Genomic DNA, 27493 nt, shown 5'->3' with positions numbered 1-27493 from the left:
CATTGTTTTTACCTCTCTTGATCCTTGTACTGTTTCGAAATGCTTGTCTGGCATCCAGTACTGGAGGAGTAAAAAATGTTTTGGGAAGATCAAAGCTATTCTTCCATCTCAACAGCAAACTGTGTTCTTCTCCCTGCCACATGTCTAAGGCCAAACAGACTGTTAGCAATTTTGGTATCATATTTGATTCTGAAATAACCTTCTAACCACAGCATTACTAAGGCCACATATTCTCACCTCCATAAGGTTGTTTGACTCCAAAGTCACTGAAAGTAAGTGTGCGAAGGTGCAGCAGATGATGAAGAAAGCAAATAGTATGTTGGCCTTCATAGTAAGAGGCTTTGAATGTAAGCGCAGGGATGTGTGCTGCAACCGTACAGGGGAAACCTGGAATATTGTTGTGGAATTTTGGTCCCCATATCTGAGGAAGGATTTTCTGGCTATTGAAGAAGAACAAATCAAGACTGACTCTTGATACTGGTAGGGGAATCAAAACCATGGTCGCACTCTTAAGTATACGGAGTAGGTCACTCTTAAGTATACGGAGTAGGTGATAAGCCTGTGGAATTCTCTACAACAGTAAGCAGCTCAGACCAAAACATTGAATGTTTTCAAGAAGAAGATCAAACGATATGGGAAGAAAGTGGAAACAAGGTATTGAGTTTAATGATCAGTCATGATTATATTGAATGGCAGAACAGGTTTGAAGGGCTGAATGGCTTGCTCTTATTTCCTTGTTTCATCCCTTCTGTGGTGAAGCTCTCATGATGCCTTTAGGAGCATAAGTCCATAAGTACGAGCAGGAATAGGCCATTCAGCTGCTGAAGCCTACTCTATATTTAACAAGATCTGGTTGATCTTCTATCTCAACACGACTATCCTGCCATTGAATGTTCTCCTAGCTTGCCTTTCAGTATATACCTTTCATTAATGTGGATTCATCCAAAGTACTGCAGTTCATGCCCTACTTTGCATTAATTCCTGTTCAACTGGCTTTTTGGCTTACGTTGCCTCTTGCCTCAGCAATGGCACACTTCTAATCCTTATTTTCTTGGCCTCATTCCTTTTCTATCTCTTGGACCTCCTCCATCCTTTCAATCCTCCAAGATGTCTGGTTCGGATCTCCTGCATCCTGAATTTGATGATTAAATAATTACTATTTAATTATAGCAATTGAGTCAAGGTCCCCGCGTTCTTGAATTCCCTCCCTAAAACTCTGCCTCATTCCTCCTTTTAAGACCATCCTTAAAACCAATCTCTTTGACATAGCTTTTGTTTATCTACCTAAGAATCTGTGGCTTGGTGTGAAATTTTGTTTACTAATGTTGGAAGGAAGTATCTTGAAATGTTTTACAATGTAAAGGAACTATATGAATGCACATAGTTTTTTTTTCAGAAAACTAAAACCAATTTAGTTTTCTATGCTTTAGAATGTCCGCATCCCTTCCTCACCTAATGTTTATCTCTTCAATGAGTTCTGTAACAAATCAATTTTCCTTTTTTATAGAGTAGAACTAAGGATGTCTGTCAATGTAAGCATTGACTCATTAGCCTTGGCCAAAATGCTCCTGAAGAACTAGGAACAGCTCTTCAAATGCTTAGCAAAGTATACCTCTGGATCTTTTGGGAATGCTGGCTTATACAGAAGTTGAGGAAAGCTGGTCACTGCTCTGTGAATCCCATTGTCTACCAAAAGAAAATCCTGAATTGTACTTCACAATTTTGGAGAATGGAGGATTTAAATTACAAGTCTGAAAGTGTAGCCCTGATTAGTCCCATTTTGGGATCATATTAAATGTTCACTTTATTGGAGGAAACTTAAGACTTTAGTGTCTGCTTGAGACTAAACAACTGCAACCTTTTTAATTATGCCCTCTGTCTCCTTGCTCAAATCTAAATTGTACCAAACAAATTCTCTGATACAACTAAATGTAAACTGCTGTGAAGATTGTAAGAGTGCCCTTAGATAATTATAGTGGAGAAGTGCAGACTTTTTTTTTGTCTCTGCCTTTGGAAGAAAAAAATGACAGTTTTGCAATCAGGATTCTCTCAAGCAACCATGTTTTCTGTCCACTTGAAGAGTTAACTAATCTTATGTTTTGCAAATCACTAGGTGTTGATTCCCTGCACCGTCTCCCTGCTTGGAGCCTCTACAGAGGCCCACTATGGAAACTGGCAACACAAATATAAATGGATTGAAGTGCCTCATAAACAGTGTGTATGTTTAAACTTGCCTAAAAATAAATCTTTAATATGAACGATGCCGCCTTCTACTTCATTACGCTATTGAACTAAAACATTCTATCCTAATTTTAATAACCATTCATCCTCCTGATAATCAAAAATCTATCTGTTTCTGCCCTAAAATTATTTAAAGATTCTACATCCACTGCCTTTAGAGATGGGAATTTCAGATTCTCAATCTCTGAGAGAAAAAACAAGTTTCTTCATCGGTCTTAAATGAATAACCCCTTATTTTTAAACTTTGGCCCTAGTTCTAGACTGTTCTGCAAGAGAAAATATCCTTTCCAGATCCACGCTGTCAAGTTTCCTCCAGTTTTGTTTATATATTAGCTTGAATGTATGAGCCAAAATTGCTTTTTTTATTGCAGAACAAATTTGAGATAAATCAGCATATAAAATGTCCTACTGCATAAACAAAAGGCAAATTTCATTGGGGTCATTTGAGTTTTATTGAAATATATACCAGTAAATTTGGCTCATTTTATTTTTTTTAAATCCTTTAACTGACTTTGAAGGTTTTTTTAATCATCAGATGTATTAACACAGGTTACGTTTTTTCATTAGTCATAGAGCAATAGAGATGTACAGCATAAAAACAGACCCTTCAGTCCAACCTGTCCATGCTGACCAGATATCCCAACCCAATCTAGTCCCACTTGCCAGCACCCAGCCCATATGCCTCCAAACACTTCCTATTCATATACCCATCCAAATGCTTCTTAAATGTTGCAATTGTACCAGCCTCCACCACATCCTCTGGCAGCTCATTCCATACAAGTACCACCCTCTGCGTGAAAAAGTTGCCCCTTAGGTCTCTTTTATATCTTTCCCCTCTCACCCTAAACCTATGCCCTCTAGTTCTGGACTCCCCGACCCCAGGGAAAAGACTTTGTCTGTTTATCCTATCCATGCCCCTCATAATTTTGTAAACCTCTTTAAGGTCACCCCTCAGCCTCCGCCCCCCCCAGGGAAAACAGCCCTAGCCTGTTCAGCCTCTCCCTGTAGCTCAAATCCTCCAACCCTGGCAACATCCTTGTAAATCTTTTCTAAACCCTTTCAAATTTCACAACATCTTTCCGATAGGAAGGAGACCAGAATTGCACGCAATATTCCAACAGTGGCCTAACTAATGTCTTGTACAGCGCAACATCACCTCCCAACTCCTGTACTCAATACCCTGACCAATAAAGGAAAGCATACCAAACACCACCTTCATTATCCTATCTACTTGTGACTCCACTTTCAAGGAGCTTTGAACCTGCACTCCAAGGTCTCTTTGTTCAGCAACACTCCCTAGGACCCCACCATTAAGTGTACAAGTCCTGCAAAGACTTGCTTTCCCAAAATACAGCACCTCGCATTTATCTGAATTAAACTCCATCTGCCACCTCTCAGCTGATTGGCCCATCTGGTCCAGATCCTTTTGTAATCTGAGGTAACCCTCTTCGCTGTCCACTACACTCCAATTTTGGTGTCATCTGCAAACTTACTAACTGTACCTCTTATGTTTGCATCCAAATCATCTTTGTAAATGACAAAAAGTAGAGGACCCAGCACCGATCCTTGTGGCACTCCACTGGTCACAGGACTCCAGTCTGAAAAACAGCTCTCCACCACCACCCTCTGTCTTCTACCTTTTGAGCCAGTTCTGTATCAAATGGCTAGTTTTCCCTGTATTCCATGAGATCTAACCTTGCTAATCAGTCTCCCATGGGGAACCTTGTCGAACACCTTACTGAAGTCCATACAGATCACATCTACTGCTCAGCCCTCATCAATCTTCTTTGTTACTTCTTCAAAAAACTCAATCAAGTTTGTGAGACATGATTTCCTGCGCACAAAGTCATGTTGACTAACCCTAATCAGTCCTTGCCTTTCCAAATACATGTACATCCTGTCCCTCGGGATTCCCTCCAACAACTTGCCCACCACCCAGGTCAGGCTCACTGGTCTATAGTTCCCTGGCTTGTCTTTACCGCCCTTCTTAAACAGTAGCACCATGTTTGCCAACCTCCAGTCTTCCGGCACCTTACCTGTGACCATCGATGATACAAATATCTCAGCAAGAGGCCCAGCAATCACTTCTCTAGCTTCCCACAGAGTTCTCGGGTACACCTGATCAGGTCCTGGGGATTTATCCACCTTTGGCAGTTTCAAGACATCCAGCTCTTCCTCCTCTGTAATCTGGACATTTTGCAAGATGTGACCACCTATTTCCCTATAGTCTATACGTTCCACATCCTTTTCCACAGTAAATACTGATGCAAAATATTCATTTAGTATCTCCCCCATTTTCTGTGGTTCCATACAAAGGCAGCCTTGCTGATCTTTGAGGGACGTTATTCTCTCCCGAGTTACCCTTTGTCCTTAATATATTTTTAAAAACCCTTTGGATTCTCCTTAATTCTATTTGCCAAAGCTATTTCATGTCCCCATTTTGCCCTCCTGATTTCCCTCTTAAGTATACTCTTACTTCCTTTATACTCTTCTAAGGATTGATTCGATTTATCCTGTCTATACCTGACATGTGCTTCCTTCTTTTTCTTAACCAAACCCTCAATTTCTTTAGTCATCCAGCATTCCCTATACCTACCAGCCTTCCCTTTCACCCTGACAAAAATATACTTTCTCTGGATTCTTGTTATCTCTTTTCTGAAGGCTTCCCATTTTCCAGCCGTCCCTTTACCTGCGAACATCTGCCTCCAATCAGCTTTCAAAAGATCTTGCCTAATACCGTCAAAATTGGCCTTTCTCCAATTTAGAACTTCAACTTTTAGATCTGGTCTATCCTTTTCCATCATTATTTTAAAACGAATAGAATTATGGTTGCTGGCCCCAAAATGCTCCCCCACTGAGACCTCAGTCACCTGCCCTGTCTTATTTCCCAAGAGTAGGTCAAGTTTTGCACCTTCTCTAGTAGGTACATCCACATACTCAATCAGAAAATTGTTTTGTACACATTGAAGAAATTCCTCTCCATCTAAACCTTTAACACTATGGCAGTCCCTGTGTTTGGAAAGTTAAAATCCCCTACCATAACCACCCTATTATTGTTACAGATAGCTGAGATCTCCTTACAAGTTTGTTTCTCAATTTCCCTCTGACTATTGGGGGGTGTAAAACACAATCCTAATAAGGTGATCATCCCTTTATTATTTCTCAGTTCCACCCAAATAACTTCCCTGGATGTATTTCGTGGAATATCCTCCCTCAGCACAGCTGTCATATTATCCCTTATCAAAAATGTCATTCTCCTTCCTCTCTTGCCTCCCTTTCTATCCTTCCTGTAGCATTTGTATCGAGGAACATTAAGCTGCCAGTCCTGCCCATCCCTGAGCCATGTTTCTGAAATTGCTATGATATCCCAGTCCCATGTTCCTAACCATGCCCTGAGTTCATCTGCCTTCACTGTTAGGCCCCATGCATTGAAATAAATGCAGTTTAATTTATTAGTCCTACCTTGTCCCTGCCTGCCTTTACTGTTTGACTCGCTTCTGTTCTCAGCTGTACCCATCTCAGATCGATCTCTCCTCACTATCTCCCTGTGTACCACCCCCCAACCTTACTAGTTTAAATCCTACCAAGCAGTTCTAGCAAATTTCCCTGCCAGTATAATACTTGGCAGACAGGCAGCAATTTGAAAATAGGTCCTTGAATTGGCCTACATTGGTAATTTCCTCTCAGCTCCAAGTGACAATCAACTGGTAAGACTTTAATGGGAGGGCCCTGCAGTTTATTGTCAAGCTGAGAAACCTAGGTGCGCAGATACATAGCACCTTAAAAGGGGCATCACACGGACTGGATGGTGAGGTGTTTGGCACGCTTGCCTTGATAAGAGCATAGAGTGCAGGAGTTGAGACGTCATGTTACAATTGAATGAGACATTGGTAAGATCATAATTGGAGTACTGCATAGAATTCCAGTTATCCTTCTATAGGAAGGATGTTATTAAGCTGGAAAGGTTGCAAAATGTACAAGGATGTTGTGGAGAATGGAAGGTTTGAGTTGTAAGTGTAGGCTAGGACTTTCATTTTCGTGCAGCATAGGAGGTTGAGGGGTAACCTTATAGAGGTTTATGGAATCACAAGGGGCATGGATAAGGTAAATAGCCAAGGTCTTTTCCCCAGGGTTGGGGAGTGTGAAACAAGAGGGCATAGGTTTAAGGTGAGAAGGGAAAATATTTAAAGGGGACTTGAGGGGCAACTTTCTCAAACAGAGTAGTGGAGTGTGTATATGAAACAAGCTGTCAGGAAGTGATGGAGGACAATTACAACATGTAAAAAAAGACGTTTGACAAGTATGTTGATAGGTAAAGTTTAGAGGGATATGGTCCAAACATGGGCAGATGGGACTAATTCAGTTTAGGAGACCTGGTTGGCATGGAGTTCGGCCAAAGGGCCAGTATCCGTGCTATATGATGATATGACTCTTAAGTTTGTTGAAGGCTATCCACTACCCAATGCAGGGAGCTCAGGTTATATTGGTGTTCTACCTCATTACTATTTGTTTCTCTAACAGAGTTAGAAAGCATTCAACAACTGCATAATTCTTTATTGGGATTTCATCATAGAAATATTCCGGTTCTGTATTTTTCTTAATTGCTGTCACTGAATATTAGAGAGCACATACCCAAATGACAAAGATACATTTGTTTATATTATGCAACTTCACTCATGAAAAGCTAATTTACTTCGAATGGATAATTAATGTATTTTTTTTAACAGAAAAAATGGCTTCCTTTTATTATGTGTGTTGCACAAGTATGCTTTTATATATTGGAAATCTGTAAATTTCGATGTTGCTCCATATTTCTGAAAGACTTTCATTCCGTTTTTATGAAGGGTACAGCAGAGATGCTTTGCCTGTTACTCCTGAATTCAAACTGGTATTCATTTCCCATTCTATGCTTTGATAAAAATAGGAAGTTTTGAAAAAAATACTTTGTTTGTTTAGAATAAATATTAAGGTTCTTGGAACATGTTTTTCAAACGAGCAAATGATACTATTTTTCAAATAAATTGGAGAACTAGCATTCCTCATTGACCGATGGTTTGTTATTAGCTATAACTGTTTTACTGATGTTGTAACGTTGCACAGCATGGAATTATACCAACACATTTAGCAAGACAGTTCACGTGTTGAGAGAGGCAGCAGTATTCACTGAGCTGTTTATCTGGTGTCCAGAATAGAAGTGTGTTCCACAATTTTGATTCATTCCTATTCATTCAGCATCTGTGTAAATCATATTTAATGCATAAAATCATTGTAACTGTGATTTTATATCTTTCAGGCGCATTCGACTAAACAAGAAGACAACAGACAAACAACCTTATAGCAAGCTTCCTGGTGTGTCCCTGCTTAAACCCTTGAAAGGAGTGGATCCAAACCTCATAAACAACTTGGAAACTTTCTTTGAGCTTGATTACCCAAAAGTACGTATTAACATTTCATATAGCTCTATTGTTAGCTAATAAACGATAGGATGCTGTAATCATTCTCTAATTGTGTTGATGTTGTCATAATGGTAAGTGACCAAATAGAACTTTTTTTTATATTAAACCAATTATGTTATTTCTGTTCTTGCAATTCACAAGATTTTTGCATTTGAGGAGACCGTTAAGTCCATCATTGTGCATCCAAGATGACACCCACTACCAAATTTATTACAGTATCAATTAATTCATTTATGTTTACCATTCAGCATGTCAAAAACCTCTTAATGTAAATCTTGTAATTTTCTTCTACCAGGTTAAACTTTAGCTAAATCTTAAAACAATTTTCTAGAATTATGTTTTGTACATCACTTGCCACATTGTACGTATAAATGAGATCTGTTTCTGCTTCCTTTGAAAATGACATATTCTCCATTATTTACTTTTGTACATCTACAAGATCCTTCTCAATTTGCATTGCCTTGAGTTCTTGTTGAGCCATGTTGATTAGAACTGAGCACATTGAGTGTAATCCTTTTCACTGTATTCAAATGTCGAATCATAACTTCCACTATGCTTCTATTTTGACTGTATAGTTCAACATTCTGTAAACTTTGTCTGCTATTCTGTAATGATAGAGCAGGTCAATCATTGCATCTGGTTATGATTGAGGTATCAGTGTGCATTGACGAGCAACGAATTTGCCTATGTAAGTGTTTTATCCCAGTTCATTCTATCATTTCTGAGTTGCCTCTTTCAATTCCACTTCTTGTTCTGATATTATCAGCAACTTTGACCAACTTATATTGAATTTCTAAATTGGAAACAGTGGTGGACACCTCATCTGTCCTTACTACTTAGCATTTCCCTGCACCTCATCGCCCTGCAGTTTTCTCGACGCTGTTGATTGATTAACAAGTTATTAATATGAAGAAATGCTGTTAACAATTTTTTGTCCACTGTTATCCCGGTTATGGTATATTGTACCAGAGAAATCTCAAGATGAAGCCTGACTCCATAACTTATATTGAGTCACACGGCATGGAAACAGGCCCTTGGACCAATTCGTCCATGCTGATCAGGTTTCCTAAATGAAGTTTTGTTTGCCTTCATTTGGCCCATATACATCTAAACCTTGCCATATGTTTAATTAATAATTGAAATTACAAGGTCATCCAGATCATTCAGCACTTATGCAGGGTCTGTATTGAACCGACTTCTCAAAGTTCACAAGATTAATGTCACCAGCTTTTCTTCCTCTACCCCTTGAATTATGAAGAAACGCTTCTCCTTTGCCTGACTTCAGATCAGAACGTTGTTCTAAGAATGGTGAAAAAAGACAGAAGTAAACCCATGTCTCACACCTGAATTGAATCCCTTTATAGAGATGAAATGTTTATCTGTGATTCTGTTTTGACTGCTTGAGAGATCCACTATACAGTTTGGATCTTGCAATGGGTTAGCTCATTTGGCTCAATGGCTGGTTTGATGTTGCAGATTGTCGCCAACATTGTGGATCTGGCTCCCACACCAGCTGAGCTATTAAGGTCATGCCCCTCGTTCTGTCGTCTTGTCTGACATGTAGTGACAAATCAGGTTAAACTCCCACCAGTAATCTATCTACGTATTGAGAGAACAGCCCTGTGGACCTTTTGAACTATGCAACTTTACCTGCATTGTTATGCACTGAATGCTTATGACCTCTTTCCTTCCTTTCTCCACCATCCCCACTTCTGCCAGTTTGAAATACTCCTTTGCGTACAAGACCATGATGATCCGGCAATCGATGTCTGTAAGAAATTGCAGGGAAAATACCCAAATGTCGATGCCAGATTATTTATTGGTAAGCAGATTTAATGCATACAATTTTCATTGTATTGACAGAATTTAGTGTTCCTTTCCAGTTAAATGAGAGCACAAATTCTTTGACACTATTCCTCAAACGTCATCAAGTTAAATTTTTCAAAAATTAATAATGGGAAAATTTATGCTTGGGTGTGTATTTGTTTTTAAATAATTTGAATGCCCTTCACATCAATTAAAAATCATTTTAGTGTAGTAAGTTTAATAATATCGCTATGTTCACCATTGTAGAGGTCATTATTACACATCAGTGATGCTACTTTTAATTTCGATATCAACATGATTGAATAAACCTAATAACAGTGGTCATTTAGAGTCCGAGAGTCTGATAAATTGAATTATTGTCACATGTACCAAAGTACAGTGAAAAGCTTTGTCTATGAGCAGTGCAGGCAGATCATACTAAGCAAGGATATACAAATCAAAAAGACTTAGAGGCACACCGATTACATTGCACAAGGCATGCGCTATGCAAGATCAACATTAGCAAGATCGGTATTATTTGAGGATGGAGAGTCCATTCATCAGTCTAATAACGACCCAAAAGAAGTTGTTCCTGAATCTGCTGGTGCATGTGCTCAGGCTCTGTTCTCCTGCCTGACGGAAGAGGTTGTAGAAGATCATTACTAAGGTGAGATCATTACTGAGGTCATTGATGTTGGCAGCCTTTTCGCGGCAGCGAACCTTGTAAATAGAGTCCGTGGATGGAAGGTTGGTTTCCGTGATGGTCTGGATTGTGCTCACGACTTTTGTAGTTTCTTAGGGTAGTGGGCAAAGCAATCGCCATTCCAGGCTGTTCTGTACCCAGACAGTGTGCTTTCAGTGGTGCGTCTGTAAAAGTAGGTGAGGGTCCTTATGAAGAAGAGCTTATGCCCGAAACGTCGATTCTCCTACTCCTTGGATGCTGCCTGGCCTGCTGTGTTTTTCCAGCACCACATATTTAAACTCCTTATGGACACGCCAAATTTCCTGAGCCACTTGAAGAAAAAGCATCATTGTGCCTCTTGGCTGTTGCATGTACATGACAAGTCCAGGAAAGGTTGTCAGTTATAGTCACTCCAAGGAACTTGACGCTGTCCAGTGAAAGCCTGTTCTCCTCCTTTCTTTCTGAAGTCAATGATCCGTTCTTTAGTTTTGCCAATGTCGAGAGAGAAATTGTTCTCATTGCACCATGTCACCAACCCCTTTTATCTCCCTTCTGTATTTTGACTCGTCATTATTGGATATTTGTCCTGCTTATAGTGGTGTCGTGGAATAGAAGTGAACTTGGTGATGGTGTTTGTTTGTAGTTTGGCAACACAGTCATGGGTGTACAGGGAGTACAGTAAGGGGTTGAGGGCACCTCTTGGGGGTGCTCCAGTGTTGATTGTTATTGTGGATGAGGTGCAGTTAACTCTTCTAACTGATTGCAGTCTATGGGTCAGAAAGTTGAGGATCCAGTTGCAGAGGCCAGATCAAAACCAAGGTCTGAGTTTTGAGATCAGTCAGAGGGGATAATCATGTTGAAGGTGGAGCTGTAGTCAGTGAGCTTGAGTCTGATGTAGCTGTCCTTGCCCAGATATTCCAGGGATGAGTGCAGGGTCAGGGATATGGCATCCAGTGTGCACCTGTTACATCAGTAGGCAAATTGTAGGGGATCGAAGCAAACTGGAAGACTGGAGTTTATGTGGGCCATAATCAGTCTCTCAAAATACTTAGTGATTATTGATGTCATGGCCACTGGGCATAGTCATTAAGGCACATTGCATGTGCTTTCTTAGGTACGAGGATGATGATTCCATTATTGTTCTTTAGGCCCTTAAATTAGTGGGAGAAATTTAATTAATAAACACCTGAGGTTGTGGAATTCCATACCATGTGGAGATAAATAGCATAGTTGCATTTAAGAGGAAACTAGATGAACACGTGAATATAAAAATGAGGAGAAGGATATGTTGATAGTGTGAAATAAAGTAAATAGTGGTAAGAATATGGACCATAAATACCATCATTAATCTGAATGGCCTGTTTGTGTTGTGAATGCTTAACCAATTTAACTATAAAAATTGCACTTTTTAAAAAGAAAATCGACATGACATTGTGGAAGATATGCTTGTCTTACTCTTGACCATGTGCTGTGAATGCATTAACAGAAAGATTCCATTCCGATGCTGTTATTTTCCAAAGCAGATTTCAGATAATTTGTAGTATAATTAAAATGAAATATGCAGCCACATCCTATTTTGAAATATTTTCAGATAGGTATAAATAATCTTCCCTGCAGTTGGTTTCTGTTTATTTCCTAGTTAGTTAACCTGTGTATAAATCTCAGCAGGCGATGTATTTCCAGACCAAATTAATGGAAGTGTTTTTAATGGTTAAGTATGTATCTGGTAAATTATTTGTAAAATAGTATTAATAGAAATGGTTGTAACTTCTAGGTGGCAAAAAGGTTGGCATTAATCCCAAGATAAACAATTTAATGCCAGGTTATGAAGTAGCCAAATATGAACTTGTATGGATCTGTGACAGTGGAATTCGAGGTAAGCAGCACTTTGTATTGACTGAGAGATTTCCCTACTTTATTACTGTTTAAAACTTTATGCATAAAGTATCATTGTCAAATGCTTCAAGTCACATATTTTAAATTTTTGCTAACTTTAAATTGAGAGAGGGAGACAGAATAAAAACTGAAAATTGTGCTGATGCTATATATCTATGTGGTTTCTGGTCAGACAGCCTGCATTTACTAATTCAGTTGGGTGAGTTCATCCCTGCTGGCTTGAATATTTGAGCATTTTGGATGTAGTAAAATTAACTTTTAGATTAGATTGCTTACAGTGTGGAAACAGACCCTTCGGCCCACCAAGCCCACACCGACACTCCGAAGAGCAACCCACCCAGACCCATTTACCTCTTCACCTAACACTATGGGTAATTTAGCACAGCCAATTCACCTAACCTGCACATCTTTGACTGTGGGAGGAAACCGGACCACCCGGAGGAAACCCACGCAGACATGGGGAGAATGTGCAAACTCCACACAGACAGTCACCCAAGTGAACCCGAGTCACTGGCGCCGTGAGGCAGCAGTGCTAACCATTGTGCCACCCATAACTTCTTTAAGAAGTTCATTTTTAAGAAGAAAAGAATTTTAAAATGTACAGCTACACTGTTGCTAATGTATTAACAATAATAACCAAGCAGAAATTAATTTTGGAAACTCTTTTCACTTTTCTAATGTTCAGTGAAACCGGACACACTGACAGACATGGCCAACATGATGACTGAGAAAGTGGGCCTGGTGCATGGATTACCATATGTTGCTGACAGGCAGGGATTTGCTGCTACTTTAGAACAAGTAAGAATGGACTACTAAGAAGTGTTTTGTGTTTTATGAACGAATAGCTTATGTTTTATTAATAATTTGAATATAATGGAGAGAGAGCCAGTGCCTTAACATGCTTAAATCATCCAACATCACTAATCCAAAGGATTATGTGAAATAAAGTAAATGCATACATTTATGATGGTAGTATTTGGGAACCACCAATTAAGCAATTTTAATGGTGTTAAAGCTTCATTTCTAACCATTTCATTATTTCCTTTGCAACTTGTAATACTCTATCTTGATACCAATTTCATTTCCATCTGTATCTATTATGTCAGAACCCTGCTTTCTGCTCTATTGAGCTCAATCCCAGTAAATGCTTGACTATCCAGCTTCTGTCTCTAGTCCCAAATTTTATATGCCGGCCTGCCTCCCTTGTATACAAATCTGATATCAAAAATTGTTACCTCATTATGCACATCCTGATTGTGGAACTATTGCATAATAACCAAAAAGTGTATTTTTTTTTTAACTGATCATTTAGTAGTCAGCAGTCTTCTATCTGTGACGGATATGTTTCAAATAAATCCATTTCTGATTACCAAGGAAACCAATCCTTGAGCTGCAAATTCTACCACAAATGCCACGTGAAGCTGCTAAATGTCTTTGTAGATTGTTGATCTCACCATTATCTTTTGTTGCTTAATCACTGATTATTGTGGTAGAGCAGACAAGCCCACAGGAGATGTAATTAATTCCTTTATTCTCAACTAGTGATTTCAGGAGAAGAATAGAACTAGAGAACCATAGATCATATGAACCATCAACTTGGTCTAAAGGATCAGCTTGATTGCATGCAGGTTTTGTAAATCAGCCAAAAGTAGTTTTTTTTTTCCATATGCATGTGTCAAATTCTGTGTTGGGGAACAGATTGTCTGTCACTGTGGTCCTAAGGTAGTAGGTCTTCTAACTATTTCATTAGGGTGCTTTGTAATGTGACCACTAGTGGTGGTTTGATTCCTTATCCCATAATCATATTTTCATGATGCATGTCATCAGGAAGGGCAAGTTACAGGCATAGAAGGGATAGTATGCAAGTCTTTTTAGCGAGAGGAGTTCTCTAATGAATACAAAGAACTTAATTTGAGTCATGATAGATTGAGGAGCTGACTGTATAAGCAAATTGATTCCTTCCACATCTGCGAGGAAGGCAGAGGTCAAACCCAATGAATGAAGAAACCAAGTGGACTGAGCTAGGACGCTGTTCTGTTTCACTTAATTCTTCACTCTGAAACTGTTCGAAGTGGAGCTATCAAACTGTACAATGCAGTGCATGTTCCCATGGAAGAAATAGATAAGACAAAGGAATCTTTGCAGGCAGTCAATTTTATCAAAAATTTTAAGAGTCCTGTTGTGCTAATGTTATCCAATACCTTCCTGAGTTTTAGGAAAGTAAGGTAAAAATGTATACCCTGTTCCTATACTTTCCTTTTAGTTGTCAGTTGGAGAAGACCACATGCCAAGTAGATCTGCAAGTTTGAAAAGGAACTATGTATCTGAGTACACTTGGTGTACAGGAGATGGAGTCTTTGAACTGACTCTAGCAAAGGCCTTCCTGATGATGCTAAGGGATAAGATCACTTTTGTTACAGTTATGTTATCTGTGGCTTGTTCAAAAATCCAAATTGTTTTGAAATGTCCTTCATAACCAAGTATTTTAACTAGACATAGTAAAATGTAGTTGACTCTAAAAAGGCAGTATTTTAGTGTTCCAACAGTTCTGATCTGCCTTTTCACATTCATCTGTAATACCAACCAGAACAACTGCTATCTAGTTTGCACAAACCTAAATTATACCAATTTGTCTTAATTATTTTAGAAATTTGCTACTCTTTTAAATTGGAAGCAATTCAATAGACCTTGATGAAATCTATCAGTTTGTGTTGTCAAAGTATGCTACAGTGTCCTTCAAACTGTGCCCATTCTCTTTTTGTAATTATTAATTTACCACAAGTATATATTCTGGAACACACTAATACATTAGAAGAAACATCTTTTTCCAACATATTCGAAGTACTTTCATTAGCACGTAACTAAAAATATTTTGTGTAATTGGCAGAAACTTAAGGGGCTCATAATGATAAAACTTGTTTTCCCTTGTATATCTTGTACCTAAAATTCCACAGATAATTTCAGACTTCTGATCAGTACATGGAGTTCATGATGAGAGACATGACTATGTTAATTATGCTGAGTGTTGGTTTGTTTGCAGTAATGTGATCTCAAGATCTGTCCTATTTTCTGATCTGACCTGAATTCTGTTTGTGCCAGTTCCTTACTCAAAGAGACATTTAGAGCACAAAGGAGACCATTCTACCCTTTACGCCACACTGGTTGTCAAAGATCTGACTACACTAATATTATTTCCAGCTTTTGGGCCATAGGCCCAGCCATTTTGGTATTATAGGTGAATATCTAAATACTGCCTAAACGTTACAAGAGTTTCTGACTCAACCACCCTTTTAGGTAATGATTTCTGTCTCTGGGTGGAAAAATTCTCCTCTATTCTTTGACCTCTTACCTTCAGTTTATGCCCCCTTAATATTGACCCCAATACTAATGGACAAAGTGCCTTCCTATCCACCCTATTTTTGCTCCTCACTCCAAGGTTAACAAGTCCAGTCTATCCACTCTTCCTTATAGCTCAGACCTACCAGTCCTGGCAGCATCCTGATAAATCTCCTTATCACCCTCGCTAATGTAACCACATCCTTGCCATGCTATGAGCAGAACTGCATACTAGTCTCAGCCTGACAAGCACAATAATTCCTAAGATGATCATGGCAAATCTTTATTATGTATTTCACTGTAAACTAATTAAGGAATAAGTATTAACTCTTGGTATAATTTTCATCACTGAGTGCGGATACACTCTTGAATTAGCTTATATCAGCTAAGTGCAGTTGCAGTGCAAGGTGTTTGTACTGTTTTTAAACTCAGGAAAGCTAACCTAATTTTGGGGACTTTGACTGAGTTTATAGTGCAGTCAAATTTATATTTCTAAACTTGTGCAACTTCATTACATCATAGGTATACTTTGGCACATCACATCCAAGAACATATATATCAGCCAATGTGACTGGCTTCAAATGTGTAACAGGAATGTCCTGTCTGATGAGAAAAGATGTATTAGATCAAGCTGGAGGACTTATTGCTTTTGCTCAGTATATAGCTGAAGATTATTTTATGTCCAAGGCAATCGCAGACAGGTGAGTATTTGGAATTTCATGAGTACACAAATCTCTAAGTTCCAAAAACTTCAAAGTCTTCAGTTAAGAACTATTTCTGGTGTTTAATGGACCTACCCTGATTACTTTCTATTCTAAATTTATTTATAAAAATCTTTTTTTTCTTGGGAACAGTGTTGGCTAATTGAAGAATTAAGCCTCCATGTAGTATGGTACAAATTCTACTGTTTGTTTTTTCTCCTGGTGAGCTGCAAGTTCAACTATGATCCACCAAAACAACAAAGATTCTGTTGAGAAAATAGTATGTCCGCTTCCTTGGCACTGACCCTCCAACAGCGCGGTGCTCTCTTGGCACTGACCTTCCAACATTGCCCAGCGAATAATATCTTTTTGTGGTTATTTGCTGTTGTATTAGCCCAAGTTTGACTTTGTTGGACTTGTTTCTTGTGGTAATGTATGGCCTTCATTCTGAAAGAAAATAAGTTATCAAAAGGCAGGGGATGCTAGAATCTGGTGAATCAAATGATTGTCTAGGAACTAGGAATAGGTATATGCAGATATCCTATTATGCCAATCAATGCCTGGTCTGTTTCCTTATTCCACCTACTCACCTTGGCTCCATATCCCTTGTCTTGAAAACCTGTCAATCTTGGATTTAAAATTGTTAATTTTAGCTCGCATCCACTGTTTTTTATGCAAGGGAGTTCTACACTTCTACCAACCTGACTTCTCTCCTAGATTCCTTCACATCAAACTTGAGATTGTGTCTCATTATGTCCAAGACTTCCCTTTTGAGGGAAACATTTTTCTGCATCTCAAAATCATAACCATCTCCAAATCTGTGGAGGTCAATGTATCCTTCCTCAGTGCTACTTAATAAGACAGTACCCACTGAACTTATTTAGGATCACTGGTCTTCTGAGAAACATATCACCCAATTGAAATCTAAAAGAATTTGTACATTTGTCTTAATTCCTTGATCATCTTGACAGTAGAATATCTTTACAGAAGCCAGTACCTTGATAATTTTGGCACATCATGTTTTTTAATTGCAGCACATCTGGATACAATAATAAGCAGTTGAACTGGTATTAATTTATTCAAAATTTCTTTTATTTTAACAATGTCATCTTGTTTAATTATGTTGACTTCACTTTTAGGGGATGGAAATTTGCTATGGCAAGTCAAGTAGCAATGCAAAATTCCGGCAGTTATTCTATTTCCCTGTTCCAGTCACGAATGATCAGGTGAGGCATTTGTAGGTGCTTAATGTCTAGGCTATTCTGCATTTTAATTGATCTCAAATAATTTGATTTGCATCAGCACTGCTCTTCCACCTTTGTACAGTTACTGTATAAAAAAGGAACTTGCATTTGTGCATCATTGTTAACACAAAAGTCAAGTGTCACTTGCAAAAATGTAATCAAACAAAAGTTAACAAAGATGAAGAGATAATGAACAGAAGCTTTGTCAAAACAATGGTTCTTAAAGGACAGGAGGAAAGCCCAGGAAGGGGATTCGAGGGTTTGGGACCAAGAGGGTTGGAGGCACATCTGTTCAAGAGTGGTTCTAAGAAGGGGAAAATGCAAAAGAGTCGGAGTAAGAGGTCACATAGAACCTTTGGAGACTTGTAAGGTTATAGATGAAGTGACCAAGATATTAGTCATTGACCATGGAAACAGATCCTTTGGACTAACTCGTCCATGCTAACCAGGTTTCCCAAACTAAACTAGTCCCATTTGCTTTGGTTTGGCCCATATCCTTCTAACCTTTTCCTATTCATACACCTGTACAAATGTATTTTAAACATAGTAACCATACCTCCTTCTACCACTTCCTCTGGCTGTTCAATCCACGTGCAAACTACCTTCTATGTGAAAAAAGTTGCCTCATAGTTCCCTTTTTAAATCTTACTCCTCTCACCTTAAATTATGCTATCTAGTTTTAAACCCCCCTACCCTAGGGAAAAGACCTTTGCTATTCACCTTATCTATGTCCCACATGAATTTATAAATCCCTATAAGGTCACCCCTCAAACTTCTAAGCTTTAATGAACAGTGTCCCACCAATCCAGCCTTTCCTTATAACTCAAACCTTCCCATCCCAGTATCATCCTTGTAAATCTTTTCTGCGCACTCTCCAATTTAATAATCATTTCTTTCAATGCATTTAAACTGAGGACAGACACTTAAGTTTTGTGTAACTCAAACAGAAAGTTTGTGAAACTCAGCAGGTCTATCAGCATCTGTAGAGAGAAAACATAGCTAACATTTCAAGTCTAGTGACACTTCTTTAGAACATTCCAGGAATTTCTATTTTTTTGTTTGTTTTCAGATTTCTTGTATGTGTAGTCCTTTGTTTTATTTTAGAGTTTTAGATAAGTTGTGTTGCAGTAGGCAGAGAATGGGATCTGGCCAGGAGAGTCTAGAGAAGTATTGGCAGTAAAAGAGCAGTTGTGGGGGTCAGCAACAAATCGTGCAAGTGCACAGATGGGCATTGTTCAAGATCAGGTTAGCACTACTGTCTCACAGTGCCGGGTCCTGGGTTCAATTCCAGCTTCGGGCAACTCTGTGTGCGGTTTGCACATTCTCCTTGTGTCTGCGTGGGTTTCCTCCAGGTGCTCCAGTTTCCTCCCATAATCCAAAAGATTTGCAGGTCTGATGAACTGGCCATGCTAAATTGCCCATAGTGTTCAGGGATGTGTAGATTAGGTCAGGGGTAAATATAAGTTATAGGAGGGAGAATAGGTTTGGGTAGGATACTATATGAAGAGTTGGTGTGGACTTGTTGGGCCAAAGGGCCTGTTTCAATCACTGTAGGGATTCTGTGATTCTAGATAGCATTGGGCATCAAGAATGTAAATAAAGGTGATTGTTTCAGCCTTCCAGGTGGCTAATTGAATTCATCCACTACTGAATATTCAGAAAGGAATCTGGAAACACAGATGCAATGGATAGGTTGAGAGATGGTAATGGAGTAACTGGGAATGTAGAAGCTGATCCCATGTTCTTGATGTACCAGGTGAAGAGGGAAGGAATGCCTTGGGTAGATTATTGATTCAAACAATAGATGCCACATTGATGCTGTGATCTTGATTGGATAGACATGGAGGAGCAAAATGATTGGAATCCCACTGAGTTTTGGGTAAGATGGTGTGGTCAATCATATCAGATATGGAGAGATTCCTAGAATTAGGGAGGGGTTATACTTAATGGAGGATAGTATTTGAGTTTGGCTGGTGCTGTCACTGCTTGGAAACTTGATTTGAAGTATGCACTTGACGAATAACATAGATTTCAGAGTTGACATATTCCAATAATGTCAGTGAAAAAAAGGTCTGTTGGAGAATGTGGACCATTTGCTGGAGAAGAGGGTTGACAGTAGTTTTCTGAGAAACCTGATCAAAGGAGGATGTCAGTATCAGAGAGTTAATTATTTATGAAATTGGTCAATTTGATTTGAGGAAGAAAATGAATAATCAGTTGATTAGTGGGAGTGGGCTTTATACAGTCATAGCTGGGTTACATTTAACTTGGAGAGAGGCTTGGGAGGGCTCCAGAGGGGTGAAATATCATCTCTGAAAAGATGATTAATTAGAAAGTATCTGGAGAGTGGTTTGGGTCAGCATGAGAAAGGAGGGAGGAGTAGAGAAGCTGAATAATTCAAGAAGCAACATTGGTCTTAGATGGGCCAAATGGGTATGGAAGGGGAAGTGGTTTTGAGATAGAAGTAAGCAGTCTTTCTGATGGTTAAATTGGGTTTGTACTGGTTGACAAAATAGCAAATCTATTTTGAGAGATTTATCCAGAATATAGTAGCTGGTAATTATTTAGCAGAATTGCAAAAGTTGAATAATTCCACTTCTCTTCAAGGTTCCCACAATAGATTAAAGTTGCTTATGAATTGAATTTGGTCAGTTTTTGTGCTGCTCAAGTACTGTGGTATTTGTAAGTAGTGTTAAGTTTAGAATTGGTGGACATAACTGTAAATTAATTGATATGAGTTCAAATTACAATTGTCATTTGAATTCATTTGGTCTGTGCCTGAACCTGTCTCGTCATTGTTGGGATATGGAAGTTTTCATTTCAGTATTATATGAATCTGTTTCCTTTGCAGAGGAGAAAGGTTATGCAGTTACTTTAGCACTATGTAGGCTTTGTTGATCAGCAACATAAGAAAAATGTGCATGTTATATAGGGTCCTTCACAAACTTGACACACTGCAATACCCTTTATAGCCAATGCAATACTTTTGAAGTATAATCACTATTGTAAGATACAAAACAGTGTCTAATTTTCATGTAGCAAGATCCCACAAACAGTAATGTAACAATGACCTTATCACTTTACAGTCATGTTGGTTAATGGATCACTGTTGGTCAGACCATTAGATGCAATGTTCCTGTTCTTAACCACTTTAGTTGACAGAAGGGACCTTGGTTTAATGTCTCATTCAACAATCCTTCAACAGTTGGTACTGCACTGATCAGCAAACCTCAAATTTCTGACTATGATTTTAAAATTGCATCCACTAAGTACTACTTTTAAGTTGAATTATACACAAGTTGAGTGAATTGTTTTAAATGTCATTAATGTCTTTTTTTCCTTTTCTTTAAACTAAGGTGGTCAAAATTGCGTATCAACATGTTGCCTGCTACAATTATATGTGAACCAATCTCTGAGTGCTTTGTTGCAAGTTTGATAATTGGATGGGCTGCTCATCATGTCTTCAAATGGGACATTATGGTATTTTTTATGTGTCATTGCTTGGCATGGTTTATATCTGATTATATCCAGCTCAGAGGCGTCCAGGTATGTGATTAGCTGATTCATATTGATTAAATCAGTTATGCAAAACCTAGTGTAGTATTTCAAACATGTAAGTTAATTACAATTGTTTCAAGCTGTTTATTTAACTATGTATTTACTTTCTTTGTAATGGGAGCTCTATCTTCGCATGCTCTTATCAGGAGACTAATCTGATGTCTTACAAACTTTTTTTGAACTAGTTTAAAAATACAAATGTAACCTGATAGTAGAGAACCAAAAGATTAGCAATAATTAGAAACTGAAAAAAAAAACTATTAGTAAAGTTTTGAAGAAATTCATGGAACTTAGTTGGTAAATTCCATTTCCCTGATCTACATCCTAGTGTTAAAAGAGGTGACTGTAGAGATAGTGGATGTATCAGTGGTAATCTTACTGCAGATTGAAAGATAGTAAATATGACTCCTATATAAGAAAAGGAGAAAAAGAAAACAGAACTGAACGTTTGTTTACTTGACTTCAGAAGTAGGAAGAACTCTTAAAATAAATATTAGTTAAGTGGCTAGGCCAACATTATTACTCATCCCTACTGGCTCCAGAGAAGATGATGGTGAGTCCAATGCCTTGAATCACTGCATCTCTTGGAAGGGTTGGTACACCCAAAATACTTGTTTGGAAGAAAGTTCCAAGATTTTGATCTGATGATGGTGAAGGAGCAATGCTGTTGTTCAGGTCAGGATGCTAAATGGCTGAGTGGCACCTACAGGTATGGATGCAGCCATCCTGTTCTTCTAATTGCTGGAAGTTGAGGTTGCTTTGAAGGATCCTAAATGAGTGGTGCTACAAACTTTTGTAAAGGATCTGATGACTGCATGCTTCAAAGATAGTAATAGGGAAATCATCTTGGAAAAACTTTTGAGTTTTTCAAGAAAATAACAAACAATGGATATGTAGTGTATTTGGATTTTAAGAGGCTTTCAATAAAGTCCCACACAGTATGTTAGCCAACAAATATGGATCACATGGATTGAGTATTGCCTAACAAAAAAAAACAATTTGAATAAATGGATCATTGTCAGGTTCTCAAGCTGTGTCTGAGGTGGGTACCGATAGGACAAACTGAATCAATGATTTGGACGTAGGGACCAAATGAAAAGATTACAAAAACAGAGAAATTGCTGGAAAAACCCAGCTGGTCTGCCAGCATCTGAGCAGAGAAAGCAGAGTTAAAGCTTCAGGTCTGTTTTTTTGTCAATTTTCCAATTGTTTCCAATGGCCAATTCTTTAGTTGATGATACAAACTAAATGGGTATGTTGCTTGTGAAAAGAATGCAAAGGGCTTTGAAGGGGATTGAAGGTCTGAGTGTGCAAGAATATTCCTAAATCCCTAGATGGAATATAATGCGAAATTATCCACTTTGATAAGAAAAACTGATATGTAGATTTTTTTTCTTAAATGGTGAGAGATCAGAAGTGCTCATGCCCAAAGAGAGCTCCTTGTTCATGAGTCACTGAAAGCTAATATGCAGGTGCAGCAAACAATTAGGAAGATGAATGGTAAGTTCACCTTTATTATGAGAGAATTTGATTGATGAGGTCTTGCTGCAATTATATACAGCTTTGAGAGTACGCCTGCATTACTGTTTTGGCCATCTTGTCTAAGAGGGACATATTTGTCTTATAGGGAATGCAGCAAAGACAGTTCCTGGTCTAGTGTGATTTTCTTGAGAGCAGAGCTGGAGGAGACTCGGTATTCTGTAGCGTTAAAAAGTTGAGAATTTATTTCATTTAAACATGCAAAGTTTTTGAAGAGTTTGACAGGGTATCTGTACTGAGGATATTCTCTTAGTAGGGTGTTGTAGATAAGAGGCCTTAAAGTAAGGGGAGTAGTTTTGAGAACCTTTTTCCACGTATGGAGTCAGCTATTACAAGGGGGCATAGCTTTAAATTAAGGGGTGGTAGGTATAGGACAGATGTTAGGGGTAGATTCTTTACTCAGCGAGTCGTGAGTTCATGGAATGCCCTGCCAGTAGCAGTGGTGGACTCTCCCTCTTTATGGGCATTTAAACGGGCATTGGATAGGCATATGGAGGATAGTGGGCTAGTGTAGGTTAGGTGGGCTTGGATCGGCGCAACATCGAGGGCCAAAGGGCCTGTACTGCACTGTATTTTTCTATGTTCTATGTTCTTCCTTCAGAGAATGGTGAATCTTTGGAAATTTCTACCCCAGAAGGCTTAGATGTATTGGTCATTGAGTATGTGACAGAGATCATTAGATTTCTAGAATTTAAAGACATCTAGGGACATAGGAATAGTGTTAGAAAATGTGGTATAAGATCAGTCATGATCTGGTTCAATAGTGGAGTAGGTATAAGGGGGCTGAATGGCATCCTGCTCCCATTTCCCATCTTCCTATCATAGAGAAGTAACTTCAACACTTATTTCCATTAATAGCACCCATCAGTGATGTAATTTTCCTTGTAAAGATCAGAAACTTGCAACCTTTAGGAAACTAATAACAAAAAATGCAACAACATTTTTGAATCAGTTCAGAAGTCTTATTCTGGAGCCAATTCAGAAATCAGATCTTGTGATAAAACCTTTCAGCAAGGAATGGCTTTGTTCCAAAAGCATAAGGAATTTTTTTTCTGTATGCCAACTTGCTGCACAAAAACCAGCTTTGCAGATCATTCCCTCACTGTCTCTCATACACTTTGCTTGTTAATTGTATGGTCAATCATTGGATCTTTGAATTGATCTCCAGTTTATTTAGATAGCCTGGAATGATTGTGTTACCTAGCAAAATTTTATAAAGGTCCAGGATCTAAATTCTTTACCAGCTGATTGCAGGGTCTGTGCTTTTGGCGATTAGACACTTTAACTTGGTTTTACATAGTATTTTTTTGATGTCCAAGTGCTTCTAAAAATAAATATGCGATAAATAGCCAGATCATCTGTTTGTGATTTTACTGAAGTCTATATGTTGGCAAGCACCGTTCCTTCTTAGACCTGTCAGTCATAAAGTTCTTCTCTTAGAAAAATAAAACAAGCTAAGTGATCTGTGCATTTTTCCTGTCAATTTAAGCAGTAATACTCTTTTTAATTTCGCAGCTTGCCTCAATTTCTATTGTTTAAATTAGTCTTGTTAATATAATTAACAACATTGCTGAAATAATCTGTGGCATCTGAATTGAACAATAATTTGTTTCTCTTTTTGCCTTCTCCCCTCACCCACTCTCCACTTCTAATTCAGGGTGGTCCTCTATGTTTCTCGAAACTTGATTATGCAGTAGCTTGGTTTATCAGAGAATCCATGACAATATACATATTCTTGTCTGCCCTCTGGGATCCCACTATAAGGTGGCGGACAGGACGTTACAGACTGCGTTGTGGTGGCACAGCTGAAGAAATCATTGATGTATGAACACTCAATCCAGGCTCTAAATTAAGAAAAGTATTATGTATGATGTTTGTACAAAGACTTTTAAATTGTTCTATCTTCCATAGTTTTTACTTGTGTGTCCTTGTATTGAGTTAAATTATTTGCCTGGCACTTGCAGCTGAAATTTAAAAGCTTGCAGAAAATGGAAAATAAATGAGGCCAAAAAGCATGTTTTTCTATCTCTCTATGCAAAGGAGTAGGTTAGAATTTTATTTTTTAAATATATTTTAACCTAACTGTTAGTTTTAAAAACCAGATACAAGAATATTGTTGCTTTAAACATTATGTTTGAGGTATTGTGTTTGGCAATTCAACAGTACTGCTTACAAAAGGCATGAAAACATCTGTTGGATAATTGTTATTCCATTGCAAACAATGTAAAAAGATCTTTCAAGAGAGGGGGTGACAGACAAACAATGTTTGGCCTCATGGCAATGACCAAAAGTAGTTTTATTATCTGCAACCTCTGGAACAACTTTAGTATTAATCACTGCATGTGTAATAGCATATAGTTCTATCTTTTGGTTGCTTTGAACAGCTAAGTAGCTTTTTAAAGAGAGGATCAAAGCAGCTAAGTGGATGTTACTTCATGCGTTTCAAGACCAAATGAAATTGCACATCCTCTTACAAAAGCAAATTACTGTGGATGCTGGGAAACTGAAAAAGAAGATGCTGGAAAATCTCAGTTAGGTGGCAAGTATGAAGAGTGACAGTTACCATTTCAGGTTAATGATTTTTCACTTGAAGTCTGATGGGAAAGGTTCTCAACCTATGACTTGTTTCTCTGCACAAATGCTGCCTGACCTGCTGAGAGTTTTCAGGATATTCTGTTTTTTGTTATTATTAGTCATCCTCAGATTATAACTTTCAGTATTTTGGAAATGAGGGTGTGAAGTTCAACAGCTTGTAAATATTAATATGTCCTTCAGCATTACTGAATAATGTCTAATAGGTAGGAGGACATGTGTGAGGTTATAGTTGCGATTGCAGCAACTAATTCAGAAACTGCCAAACTCAATCTGTTGATGGTTCATGTTTCGATATTACAATCTTGATCTGATCTTCATTAATTAAAGCTAGTTTGGTATCCATGTGGAAATGCAATAATTTTGCAGAAACGTGGTGCATGCAGTTGAATTTCTACTTTGCCCAGGCTTCGTGTTAATGTTTGTATTCAAAGTGCTGGACTTAGTGAGCTCATTAGTCACAACTTATAACAAATTGCAGTGGTGAACTAGATCTGTTAAAATGGGGTGGAAAGTGCTCTTTGTATGCCTGGGTCTTCAGATTGGACTGTAAGAGAATTTTGTGCCCTGAACTTTGTGCAGCATTTGTATTTTTTTAAATTTGTGGCCATGTAGAAATGCCATGTATATTTCATAGACTGTGACCGTGAAATGTTTGCATTCTGAATAACACTAGCACCTAGACTTTAAACATGTTCTTTTTTTTTAAAAAAAAAGTTGATTTTCTGAAATCACTGCTGGACAGTCAAATCCATAATGTAAGCAATAATGAATTTATTTGAAATTGCATGATGGCAACTAATGCACTTTAAGCTCAGATAATCTGGTTCATCTTGTGACCAGGCAAATCTTGGCTTATAATATTGCCACTAATTTTTTTTGTAAATTGTTCTAAATTCATTGATTCTGTCACAAGTTTGCTGGCCATTACTGAATATTGGGATTGAAATTGGAAAGTTTTGGAAAATATCTGTTGTTCATTTACTCTACTGATTGAGCCACTGCCCTTTCCTTGTTTATTTTGACATTCTACCCTTATGATATCATTTAACTGGTTTGAGGGGTTATCCTGTGTAATCTTTGCACCGCTCAGGCATAACATTTTGTTTGCATAATCTCCCATCATTGGCATGAATCAGGTGAATCCTGAGGAAGTCCTATGTTTTCAAGAACTGTCTAGTTGTGATCCACCAATTTTCAGCTTGCTATTTGAGCTTTGCTGTTAACCATTGTGTGTTATTTGTGATTTTTTATAATTCATTTTTGTTTTATGAATTTTCATTAGTCTGACCAGTACTGAAATGAGAATTCTACTTGCAGCCTGATGCAATGCTGGTTGTTTTCCATGACATTTCAGCTGTGAAGTTTAAAAAAAAATTGGAAGTGGTTGATAATGAATCATTTTCACAAAGTTACAGAACAATGCATGGAACAGCTGAAAATGAAGTGGCACCAAAGCACGATCTCATGATTTTCATACTTTATTGAGCCATTTATGTACTTTTATCAATTGCAGGTACAAAGCACACATAAGTCAGCACCAATTATAGTGTACAGATTTATTCAGGGATCCACTTGTCTATTGCAAAATTCCACTGTTGTATCTTCAGTTGTCAAAACAACTCTGTACTAAACAGATCTCAGTGACTGTGCCTCTCTGTGGGCTTTGGTGTTAAAAATGAGCCTTAATGTTGATTGTATGTTTTGGGATATGTACGTGATGACTACAATCATATGGATTGTATCAGCCTTGTCCTTGTTGGTTTAAATCTGAGACTGCTAAGTGACACTGACCTTGCCATGCACATAGGTAGGCACTGAAATGAAAACTTGCTTTATTTAATTATCAACTTTGTGTTGTGTTCCAGACTCTGCCACTAAATGCTTAAACCGTGAAATTTTGCTTCAGAAGACTATATATACAGAGATGTCAATTGTACATTCAACTTTTTACTGAATAAAACAGATTTGAATGTAGTTGTAACGTGAATAGTTTTTGTATTAGTTATTTGTCACGTATCTTTATGAAGTGGTATAAGAATATAAAGTATGGCATTAATGTTTTAATTGTTATTAAAAAAAAAATCAAGTGGTGACAAACTGTTTTGTGCCTTTTTGTTGGGATCATAAAATTCTTAGTTGTCTTGGTAAATATTTGTGGGAAGGATATTATCCAGAGACCTGGATGAATGCTCTAGAGATATTTGTTCAAATCTTATCACAGCAGCTGAGGAATTTCATTCAGTTTGGTTAAATCAATCAGAACTTTTAAAGTGCTAATTTCAGTAATGGTAGCCATGAAATTACTGGCTTGTCTTAACTGGTCTGGTTCACTAATGACCTTGGAGAAAAAATGTGCTGACCTTGTCTGCTGTGCTTCACCTGAAGCAATGTATTTTACCCCTCCAGCCCTCTGAAATCACTGCGTTGCTAAAAAGGTAG

General features: G+C 38.1%; 1 protein-coding gene across 2 annotated transcripts in view; it reads left to right on the top strand.

The window, feature by feature from the left end:
- Window positions 1–27140, top strand: part of ugcg (UDP-glucose ceramide glucosyltransferase) — a 39779-nt gene extending 12639 nt beyond the window's left edge. The window contains exons 2-9 of one of the 2 annotated variants that reach the window (XM_072588101.1): window positions 7535–7676; window positions 9417–9519; window positions 11960–12061; window positions 12767–12879; window positions 15940–16118; window positions 17258–17344; window positions 20719–20908; window positions 24117–27140. In XM_072588101.1, the coding sequence (XP_072444202.1) occupies window positions 7535–7676; window positions 9417–9519; window positions 11960–12061; window positions 12767–12879; window positions 15940–16118; window positions 17258–17344; window positions 20719–20908; window positions 24117–24287 (1087 nt within the window). In that variant the 3' untranslated portion in view covers window positions 24288–27140. The remainder of the gene's footprint in view (window positions 1–7534; window positions 7677–9416; window positions 9520–11959; window positions 12062–12766; window positions 12880–15939; window positions 16119–17257; window positions 17345–20718; window positions 20909–24116) is intronic. The other variant, XM_072588102.1, reaches the window with a different exon arrangement.
- Window positions 27141–27493: the final 353 nt, after the last annotated feature.

Source organism: Chiloscyllium punctatum, chromosome 2, assembly GCF_047496795.1.
Source record: "Chiloscyllium punctatum isolate Juve2018m chromosome 2, sChiPun1.3, whole genome shotgun sequence".
NCBI classification, from domain to species: domain Eukaryota; kingdom Metazoa; phylum Chordata; class Chondrichthyes; order Orectolobiformes; family Hemiscylliidae; genus Chiloscyllium; species Chiloscyllium punctatum.
This window is presented reverse-complemented; position numbering and strand designations above follow the sequence as displayed.